The 12,051-nt window shown below is 40.3% G+C and overlaps 1 protein-coding gene across 1 annotated transcript in view; it reads left to right on the forward strand.

The window, feature by feature from the left end:
- Positions 1–12,051, forward strand: part of DCHS2 (dachsous cadherin-related 2) — a 321,829-nt gene that overhangs the window by 226,258 nt on the left and 83,520 nt on the right. The window contains exon 5 of the mRNA XM_088475373.1: positions 5,204–5,440. Within this exon, the coding sequence (XP_088331499.1) occupies positions 5,204–5,440 (237 nt within the window). The remainder of the gene's footprint in view (positions 1–5,203; positions 5,441–12,051) is intronic.

The raw sequence follows: 12,051 nt of genomic DNA on the forward strand, positions 1-12,051 counted from the left end.
TTAAAAAAAAATACAGATCCAAAACACAAAACCCAGAACCCAAAACACGGAAGGGTGGTTTTGGCAAAACCAATCCAGATCCAAAACACGAAGAAAGATCCAGATCCAAAACCAAAACACAAAACACGAAAAGTGGCCGGTGCACACCCCTATTTATTACCCGAGTGCCGCTGTCTCTGGATATATATATATATATATATATTGGGAAGCACTCTGGCTGGAAAGAGCACAAACACCGATAGACTTGCAAGGTCGAGTGGACTTTATTTTTCTTACAGTAGTTTACAACCGACAAGTTGTTGATATCTAAATATACACCGCTACTACAGGTCCTGTTGTTCACCCTGCTTGGCAGGGCTCCCTAACGCTGACTTTCACAACCTATTGCCTGGCCACTTGCTGGCGTCAGGAGCACTGGTACCAATACCTACTCCAGCTAAATAGGGAAGTCACTTCCTAGAACAGCTGAGGCAAAGCCCATCCAGGCTCTCAAGAAAACCCGGACTCCAGACTAAACCCTGGTTGTAAGCCTGAAACAATGAGTTCTCCCAGGTCCCAGAGAACCTTTTAGCTGCTTGAACTGTGGCACCTGAGTCTCTCTGCCACAATACATATGCATACATACTGTGGTGCTTGAAAGCTTCAGAGTTGGGGCTGCAGCGCAGTCAAATATTCAAATAGGGAAGTCACAATAACTGCCAGTGATGTTTGGCAGCATTCGGGGTGACAGTTGGTGTGGCTCCCCTATGTGAATATTGGAAACCGCTGCAGCCCACCTCTGGAGTCACCACTGCTATAGGCTTAACACTTTGAAAGTTTTTTTTTCCATTTGGATTCTTCACTTGCTTTGTATTCTGAATTTTAATTTGATCAAACATGGTAACTGAGTTTTTGAATGTCAAAATGGGGATGTTGCCTTACACCATTGTCTCCATCACAGGGGACTGAGCCTGCCTGATCCGGTCCCTCTCTTATCTCATGTATGACACTCATAAATGCTATGGAGGTGCCCTGCACATGGAGGAGGCCATCCATTCCACCATGCTTCATTTAGACTTGCAGACTTGGCAGAATCAATTCAGTTAGGAGCAGATTGGGTACTGTGAGCTGTGTTCTCAGCAAATTACCACAGTGAATTGCATTTGCAATTCAATTCCAAACTCGTATTGCATTTTTCCTGAAAATTCACGTTCTTTGTGTACCTTCTAGTGCAGATGAAAGGTAGGGAAAATCTGTCTTTTAAGGTAAAAATGTCAGGGCACAGTAAAGAGCCTCTTGGATATCCCTGCTAATGAGTGATCATTCACTTGGAGGGGTTTAAATAGTATTACATGGCCAATAAAGACATTTCAGTTTTTAAGTTATTTATCTAAAAATATCAATTATGGGTAAATGATGTGGGACAGGTATGTGGAGGTGTAAATGATGTGGGACAGGTATGTGGAGGTGTAAATGATGTGGGACAGGTGTGTTGGAGGTGTAATTGATGTAGGACAGGTATGATGAGGTGTAAATGATGTAGGACAGGTATGTGGAGGTGTAAATGATGTGGGACAGGTATGTGGAGGTATAAATGATGTAGGACAGGTATGTGGGATGTAAATGATGTGAGATAGGTATGTGGAGGTGTAAATGATGTGGGACAGGTATGTGGAGGTGTAAGTTATGTGAGATAGGTATGTGGAGGTGTAAATGATGAGCGAGAGAGGTATGTGGAAGTATAAATGATGTGAGTCAGGTATGTGGGGATGTAAATGATGTGGGACAGGTATGTGGCAGTGTAAATGATGTGGAACAGGTATGTGGAGGTGTAAATTATGTGAGATAGGTATGTGGAGGTGTAAATGATATAGGACAGGTATGTGGAGATGTAAATGATGTGGGACAGGTACTGTATGTGTTGGTGTAAATGATGTAGGACAGGTATGTGGAGGTGTAAATGATATGAGATAGGTATGTGGAGGTGTAAATTATGTAGGACAGGTATGTGGAGGTTTAAAGTATGTGAGATAGGTATGTGGAGGTGTAAATAATGTAGGACAGGTATGTGGAGGTGTAAATTATGTGAGATAGGTATGTGGAGGTGTAAATGATGTAGGACAAGTATGTGGAGGTGTAAATGATGCAGGACTGGTATGTGAAGGTGTAAATGATGTAGGACAGGTATGTGGAGATGCAAATGATGTGGGATAGGTATGTGAAGGTGTAAATGATGTGGGACAGGTATGTGGAGGTGTAAATGATTGTGGGATAGGTATTTGGAGGTGTAAATGATGTGGGACAGGTATGTGGAGGTGTAAATGATGTGGGATAGGTATTTGGAGGTGTAAATGATGTGGGACAGGTATGTGGAGGTGTAAAATATGTAGGACAGGTATGTGGAAGTGTAAATTATGTAGGACAGGTATGTGGAAGTGTAAATGATGTGGGATAGGTATGTGAAGGTGTAAATGATGTGGGATAGGTATTTGGAGGTGTAAATGATGTGGAACAGGTATGTGGAGGTGTAAATAATGTGGGATAGGTATTTGGAGGTGTAAATGATGTGGGACAGGTATTTGGAGGTGTTCTATTGATGGGCTTTTAGAACTTGCAGATGGAAGAAAAAAGTGTTTCACAACTTTTTAAAAGTTATATAAAAATACAGAAAAATCACTTACAGTAAAGACTTTAATTTGATGAAAAACACATTTGCTGTCATTTTTACAGCATTAGTAAAAAAAAGCAAAAATCTGCCATTTGACACTGTTTAAGAACCTCCAGTACATTCCTTATGGTCACTAATAACCTTCTATACTGTCCTGCTAACTTAGTTGCCCTTTTTCTGGGGTCCAGGATGATAACTTCACTTTTTCATGCATTTCTTCCAGGTCTTATTGTAGAAAAGCCACAAGACCTTGCCGTGAGTCCCGCAACTTGCCATTTCTAATTGAATCTCACATTTAGCAGGAGCGTGCATTTGCCGCAATGTATGAGAGCTTGGTGATGTGGGTTTGCTTTTATAAATTCACATCTAATTGAATTGACCCCACAGAATAGTATATATCTCCGCCCAATCAGATTTCCACTGTGCATGCGTTGGACTCTGGTGTGCTCAGAGAAGGATCCAGCCCTGCTCTTCTGAGAGCAGAACTGTGGCCAGGAGGGTGGAGTATCTCCTGTCTGTATTATACAGGTCTGGATGTATCCATAAAATAAAACAACCCTAAAACATAAACTAGTATTATTATGGTGATCAAGATAATGTTTCAGTACAGTGGGAACTGTTGTGGTCCTAGCCATGGTAAGACTGTGGTTATGCTAGATTAGGGGGAGACAGTCTGATTGGGAGGAGGGAAAGAAGTTGAAGGACAAGTATTTGATCCAAGTTATTGACCTAACGAGGGAATTGCTTTAAAGTTATTATAGCAGCATGCAGTAACCAACATCCAGATTGCTTTCTTAACAAAGCCGGGTCCTAACATTCAAATAATGGCAAGTGAATAAATGTATTTGTCTTAGCGTTCCCTTTATCCTTTGGTGTTAGTTTATTTTTAAAATAAATGTGACAACCTGAATTTATAACGATCAATCCCTTATTCAGGATTGCACTGAATAGTAAATCCTCAATGAAATTCTTCATTTTCAGATTAAGCATCAATTACTTAATTCTCACAACATTTAAGAGGGGCATTCCCAACCCTTACTAAAGAGGAGGGGGATTCCCAACCCTTACTACAAAATAACATGTTTTGACTGGGTCCTTAAGGGGAATATTTAATTAATTATTTACTAATAATTAACTTAAAGACATTATTTGATATTTGTTTTATCTACAGTATAATTCCAGTACATTAAAACAGTACAATAAACAAGACGAATACACAGAGGGGTACGTAACAGTCCTGTACCAAATAGGTTGTGCTTTATTTAATTTTGTAAAAAAATTAATTGTAAACATTATGAAGGATGGTTGGCTTTGTACATTTTATGCACAGTTTGTATGTTTCAATGTGATTTAATGCAATTAATGAACTTGAGATCTATTTGCTGCAACTGATCTGGACATATTTTAATATTGATTTTAATAATATTTAGCAACTTATGTGTTATTTGCTTACATTTGCTTTTAGTGTTACATTTGCTGCTTAAAAGAAAACAAAATGTATTTATTGAATCCTTTTACATATAAGTTTTCAGTAGTCCAGCACCAAATTACACCTCCGTATGACCTCTGTACTTGTCCTGAAACGTACCTCGTTGTCATTAACTTTTTGTATTCAACTTATTGTAATTTGTCCTTACGTTACAGTATGTTATGGTCAGAGCTGCTGGAAATAATATTAGGAATAGGGCTCATTGGGCTCATGTCTAATCCTGTTCAGTTCAGCTGCATCTTAAAGATTTTCAAATAAATTGTCTCCTAGATTTTAAGGTTAGTTTGGGTGACAAACTGTTTGTCCCATTTGGCCATCTGCCTCCTGTCTGACAGAATTCTGGCTGCTAGTGGCCTGAGCTTCAAGTCAATGTTTTGTATTCAATGTCTAAAATGCTTTTTTTAATACACTATTAAATGTCTTTCTCAAATAAAATTATAAAGTGCATCTTATAGTAATTGCACTTCATTTTATCCAATGGAAAAGTGTTTATAAATCATAGTAATGTGAATTTACACTTGCTTTTGAAACATATTTTATGGTTCAATTTGCAAAGCTTGACACTTTGGAATTAGGCTCAAAGGAGAGATAGCTAAAATTTATCTAAAAGGTTAATTGGACAATTACTGCACTGTACTAAAACATCTTCAATCCAGTCCTGACAGTTGGAATATTTTAAACATTTTTAGAATATAGACATTTCCTAAAATAATTTCTTTAAAATATACAGCAATAAATTGATATGGGAACATTCTATTTTAAACCTAAATTACAAGTTGGTCCAATATGAAAAGTATCTTGAGACATGCACAAATATATATGTAAAAGTTTCTTTATACTGAGATAATTGGTGTATGACATCTTATTATGTACTGTACAGAACATCAGTGCCATTCCCTATATAACTGTATATTTTACTTGCTGCTCTTTTACTTAAAACAACTAGTATTTTTGGTTTAGTAGACCAAAATTTAACAGGAATGTGATAGATTGAGCATGATTTTGACATTGATTATTATGTTTATATATAATAATGTTTTATTTATATGTTTGTTTTTCATGTTTAGGAATTGTCTATTTGATCTCTGCTCTCAGTCATTTGGAAGATTCGCAAGTGATCATGTTTGTATGTGCTCGGGATAAAGGAGGTCTTACATCTGTTGTGAATGCGTCTGTCACTCTAAACATTTTAAAGACTACTGTGGCACCAGCAATTTTTGAGAAATCACGCTACACATTTGTTATTGCTGAAGATGCACCGCAAGGTAGTACCGTTGGTACGGTGAAGGCCAGGGAACCTTTAAGTGAGTATCTACAGTTCTAGCAATGTGATTGCAGTAGACGTGTTAAATGTAGGTATTTTTTGTAATGCTTGATCTGTTCATGTTGGTCAAAAATTATGTCTAAAGTGTAAAAATTTTATATTATAACTATAGATGTGTGGTTCTCCAGAAATCTGAATCCACCTGTATTTCGTAAATCCAGACAGATCCGAGTCGCGGTTCTGATATTCCCATGGTTCAGAATTCGGATTTTAAATCTGAAATATGGGTTTTGGATTGCAAAAATTACATTATTTTAGCTGTTTTTAAATTTTTTGTATTAATTTAAAAAAAACAAAAAAAACTTAAATCCAAAACCAAAACACTTGACGGTAGTTTTTCAAAACCAAAACCAAAACACAAAGATGAATCCATATCCAAAACCAAAATACAGGGATCAACACACATCTCTAATTATAACTGCATCAAATGTTGATGTGTGTTTTTGGTTCTGCAATCCTTTGTACCAGCAAGTGGATTTCATATGAGAAGAGACATAAAGATAATTTCCTTTGCTTGTAGAACACTGGTTCATTGTTTTTAATTCCTCAATGCATATTTTGCATGGTAACTTGAGTAGCTTTTGTCTTACTGATCTCTGGGGTGATTCAGTACCGGACGGAATTGCAAAGCTGCACACAAGCAGATTTGCAATTCCATCCTTGAAACTTGCAATTGTGTTAATGCAGCAGGAGGTGTCACGCCGCCTGCATGCATTAATGTTCTGAGGTGCGTCCATGGATCTCCTTCAGCCTACGGAGACCCTGGCCTCTTCACTCCCTCTCAACGGCGATGACATACCTCCATTTTGCTAAACCGAGGCCTTCGCCGCCCCCTCCCTGCCCAAGAACAGCAGCAGACTGTCAATCACTGACAGTCTGCTTCTGCACTGTGTTGGATCACGCAGGTCCTGTACTGCACATGCGCAGTATGGGTCCGGCACCTGCACATATTCCCGACCATCTGCTGAATCAAGGCCTCTATACACAGCTTTTGACCTATAATTGCATTTTAGCCCCGAGAACATTAATTCACCCCTCTCCTTTTTCACCTTTCCCATTCCTTTCCATACGTATTCTTTGGGGGTATTTTGTTTAGCTTGTACTTTAAAAAATAAAAAATAAAGTATACTTTTCATACCACCTTTTATTGTATACAATAATGACAATGTTGTGTTATTTCTAATATAAAATAAGAATACAAAAAATAAATAAAAGAAAACTGATACGATATAAAAGGCATGACCAGTTTTGCCGCTTTAAATCTGCAGCCGAAATCACATATCTTCACACAACTAGCAGCCTATTACATAAACCCCTTAGTGTCCAATACTCCAGATGCTTACACTAGGAAGTTATGGGGACACAAGTCTGCAATCTGTTATGGAACCACCTCTCTTTCAATGAGTCAATAAAGCTACATTGCAGAAATCTTCCTAAGTGCATTTGGACCACTTGGAAAATATGATGCACCGTTCTGCAAAAACAAGAACCCTGATGTAGCAATTTGAAATTATATTAAGTGTGAGTAATTGTGCAGTGGGAAATATAGCTTAAGGAAAGGCATTTCACCCCACGGTCAGAAATTCTGCTCATTGCCACAAGCTGCATTAATGGTGCTATCACCTCTTCATCACACTTCTAAATCCAAACCTCATAGGGAAAGTCCAGCACAATCGTGAAATTTGTAAATTCAGGAATTCACATTATTAAACAACAGAATAGAGACAGTACATGTATTAGTGCCTGATAGGCATACATCCTAGGGTTTCTGCAGTGACCTCATTTAATCTGATCTCAATCTTTAGCATTTCCATACTTGAATATGCTTTAGTTGGGGCAATTACTCTGAGTGCCCTCTGCCTTTCACCCAGCACATGGGGACAACACATGTTCATACTTATAGTCGGATGTGATACAAAAGACCGACAATGTAAAGATGAACAGTAAATTGGTCGACAGTGCATAGGTCGATACCAAATGGTTGACATGCAACAGGCTGACAGGAACAAAAAGTTGACAAGTACAAAAGGTCGGCAGTGCCGAGGGTCGACAGGGATAAAAGGTTCTCAGATTCAAATGATCGACACACATATGGTCAACACAAAAATGGTGAACACTTTTTTAAATAATTTAACCGTAATCCTAACCCTAACACCCCCCCTGGTGACCAACCCTCCCTCGTTCATCGTTTGACTCATAAAGTGAACAATTTTTTCAAACGATTATCGTTAAACTATATCGTTTAACGATAATCGTTCAAAAAATCGTTGTGTATGTATGCAGCTTAAGTAGTACCTGTTTTCACTAGTACTGATTCTGCATTGCGATGCTGAATTTAGTGACTGAGATTGCTTTGATTTAGTGGATAAAATCCTTCCCCCGAATTCCAAAATTGTGAAGAGGTACAGAACTGTCCACATACATCTAGCCTCATTGCATGTTAAACAGCCCTTCTAGTGATTGTTATGGTTATTTTTTGGAGGGAAAGGGGGGGAGAAAGCCATCAGTGAATAATGAAGTAGCATCCTTACAAGCAGCTGTGAGTTTTTACTTATTGTGACATTTTTTTTTATTTAAAAAAAAGGGTCAGAACTAGAACTCTGTGCTTGCATAGTTTCACTAGAATAAATGCTCAGTTGCTTTTTCCAAATGCACAGTCTGCAAAATAAATTGTGAGTAGTAAGAAACTGTCCTGATGTGGATTATTTATAGTGCAGTGTGCAAATTGTAATCATCAGCTGATTGTAATGAGAATATGTAAATGACAAAATAATGGTGGAGTAATACAATGCAGAGATAGATAGATAGATAGATAGATAGATAGATAGATAGATAGATAGATAGATAGATCGATAAAGAGAGATATATTAGATAGATAGATAGATAGATAGATAGATAGATAGATATAGAGATAGATAGATATAGAGATAGATAGATTATTGATGTTCTCACTTTTTTGTTGTTCTCCTTGTTTTACTGTTAATCAGAGTAGCCAGGTAGCACTCTTTACTTGCTTCCCAGCCTGCAGCCATAGAGCAGGATTAAGGAGGGGGGCACATGCCCCCTGGCCCCCCTCTCTCAGGGCACTCCCTACACATTAATAACAGCTGCAGAGCTGGAGAAGAGAAGAGGGAATTGGAGTCCGTAATTCTCACTTTACATCATGTTTTTTTATATAACAATTGGATGAATACTGCGCTCCGGTTGGAGCGGGGGAGGGGGGAGTTTGCAGGAGGGAGGGTGTGGGGGATGATGATGCATGATGGGAGCCGGGAGGTAGTCTGTCCGCAGCTTCCCTAAGAGGTGTCCGGTCTCTAAATTGGTATTTGAAGTTTTGGAAGGGTAGCACTGCACAGGTATATGTGGGGGATGGTGGTGACTGGGGGGAAGGTGGGGGAGGGGGATAAGGGTGTATGGATAGGGGGAAAGGAGGGGAGGTGAGTGGATGGGGAGATGGGGGAAGCCCGTGAGGTGGGGTGGATGTGTGTGGTAATCTATACTGGGGTGGGGTGGTGTGTGATGCTGGCGTGAATAAATACTAGACAGTAAATACAGGGTGAACAGGTGTTTATTGCAGTGTACAAATAAGAGACACAGTGCTCGAAGTACTTGTGCAAGTCCCTCCTGGGCTCAGAACCGTATGAAGCTCGTTACAGTCCAAGGGGAAAAGTCCGTACCCTGTTGGTGAGTGGGGGGGGGGGTTGAATAGTTCCAAGGTGCGGGTAGCCTGGCTGGCTCCATGGATGCACAGTCTGGGGTGTTCCAGTGCTAGAGCGGCGTCCCGCTTAGACTTTATCACTTACCGGTAAGTGTGGTGGGTGGGGCAGGGGTCCAGCTCGAGCCTCGTGTCCTTGTCGCTTGGGTGCACTTGTGTTGGACCGGGGGAGTTGTGCTGTGGTGCCCTTGCGGTCCTGGCTTCTCAAGGTAGGATCACGAGTGTGGGTGTTTCACCGTTGGTTCATCTCACTCGTACTGGTGCATGGCGTCACCTTGCCGGTGGTGTGAACGGGGTGGTGGTTACCGTAGCAGGTAACTTTCAATGTCTTGGCAGTGGGTCAGGACCCTTCTTGGGGGCAATCCTGCGGCTCTCTTAGCTGATGTAGACACCCATGCATCCGCGTGTTCCTCACTGTGTGCTGGTGATAGGCTGAGAACATGATGTTCAGCGTTCCTCTTAGCCCTAACTTCCAGCTCCAGGGGCAGGCGGGTTTGGCTTTCACGGTGTTGGCTCTGGTTTCAGTATCTTTGACAAAGGCACGCTGTGCTGAAGCACGTTAGTCCTACCAGGACCAAGCTACACACAGCTACACCAGCTACTAACTTCACAACTGAGTGTGCCGCGGCACAGTTGTTGAAAACCAGCACTCAAAATGATATCAGCAAAAAGATTTGAAAAACTACATGGTGGTAGATAATCCAGAGATTTTAGTTGCATATGTTTGCAAAAATATGTGTAAGCTGCCAGGCCACGTCATGGCATCTCTGATACTGGAAGTTTCTAATTCTACGTCAAAGTCTGGGGCGCTGAACCCCAAAAATCCAGCAAAAGCCAGCCACCCCAGGGTAGCACACCAGTGAAAGACTAAAAGTGTTAGTAAGTGTTAATAATAATATTAATAAATCAAAAGCTATGTGTTAGGTAGGGGGTGATACACAGGTGAAGGGTGTAATTAAAATGCTAAATAAAGTAGTATTAGTAGAAAATAATTATTAATAAAGTGCTAGATTTTGAGGGCTGGGGGATACCTTTTATTGTTTCTTGTATAGACTAACCCCTCCCTTTCATGCACCTGAGTGGTATTACTAAGGTGATTGAGCAGCTACCAATATGCATTGCATATTTACTAAAGTGCAGGTTTTTAGAAGTGTAGATGTTGCCCATAGCAACCAATCAGATTCTAGCTATTATCTTGTGGAAGGTGCTAGATAATTGCTAAGTAGAATCTGATTGATCTGATTGGTTGCTGTGGGCAACACCTCCATTTCTAAAAACCACACTTTAGTAAATATACCCCTAGGAGTCTGGAGAGACACTGGCTGCAACAAGAGAGACTGGTTGGGATAGAGAGACAGGAGGGGTTGGAGAGACAGGAGGGGCTGGGGAGACAGAATGGGACTGGCTGGATCTGGAGAGACACTGGGGAGCCTTGCTGTAGAGAGATAAGTTAGCTGGAGAGACACTGGGGGGGTTCTTTTGGAGTGACCTGGGGAGCTGCAGCTGGAGTGACAATGGGTGGCTGCAGCCGGAGAGACAGAAGGGGGCTGGAGCTGGAGACACTCTTGGGGTCTGGAGAGACACTGGTGGGCTGCAGTTGGAGAAACACTGGGGGCTGGAGAGACGAAGGGGCTGGGGGACATCAGTGCAAAATCATATCCAGCAGTGTCCAAGGTGAGAATAGACTGCTATTGCAAAAGGAGGTAGAAAAGGTAAATATTATTGGTGTCCATGATAATTAAAATATCAATTTCTGACGAAAGCCAGTAATGGGAAAAGAAGGACCAAGGAGTCTATTTATCATCACTTAATTGTCACCTGCTTTTATAGAAATTAACCATATCACCTATGTTTGTAGACATTAAGCATTGGGGCTATTCCTAATTAAAGAAATGCAGGAGATATCAGTGATATCTCCTGCTTATCTTTCAGTCCCGATCTGTCCCGCTGTCCCAATACACTAGTACAGTATGATTTTCGGATCAGCTGTCTCCTCACCGGAGCAATGTTGAATTGCTCTGGAGATTTTGTATTTACCGCTGCTTCTCGCAGTCAGTCAGATGCTTAATTAACGGGGGCCGTCTGGCCCCAGATAATTAACATAATGAATAGACCCCCAGTCCATCACTTTTTCAAGGCATTATGTGAAAACATTACTGGGTCATTCCGTGGTAACTCACGTTACAAAGTGACATACAGTAGCAAACAATGAGCAACTCCTGTATACAGTCTTCCAAAGCAAGACTCATCTCATCACTTTCTCAGCCTACAAAACCAACCTCACACAAAATCCTAATGCTGTTGACAGCCATGCACAGACTCGCCACGTCACCCTGCAACATGAGTTACCATGGAATGACCCTACTGTTGTTTCCAAAAATGGTTAGAATTGAAAAGAACTTTACAAAAGCATATCATTTGTATGAAGACATATTGCATGGGTACAGTGGCCATGGCAATATATGATAATACCGTAGTTCTAAAACATTATAGACATTCAAAATATACAGTACTGTGCTGTATAACTACCTGTTGCTGTGCTCAGACTTGCCATGGTATATGACATGTGACATGAAACTGTCTTCCACAACCTCAACTTTATAGAAAAGTTTGGCTGTTCCTCACCCAGTTTTAAGCCTCCTACACAGCTGTTTCTGTTTCAGTTAATGATGTTTCAACATATATATGAAAATGATGATCATTACCATCTGTTTGGTATGATTGGTTAACATACACCTGACTATAATCCTACAAAATCCCTGACTTTGTGCAACTGTACCTAGAAGAATTGATGCTGTTTTGAAAGCAAAGAGTGGTCACTCCAAGTATTGATTCTTCTGTTTATTCACTTTGCATTTTTGTTAATTGATAAATAT

This window comes from Taudactylus pleione, unplaced genomic scaffold (assembly GCF_031769625.1).
Source record: "Taudactylus pleione unplaced genomic scaffold, aTauple2 ptg000170l, whole genome shotgun sequence".
Classification (NCBI taxonomy): domain Eukaryota; kingdom Metazoa; phylum Chordata; class Amphibia; order Anura; family Myobatrachidae; genus Taudactylus; species Taudactylus pleione.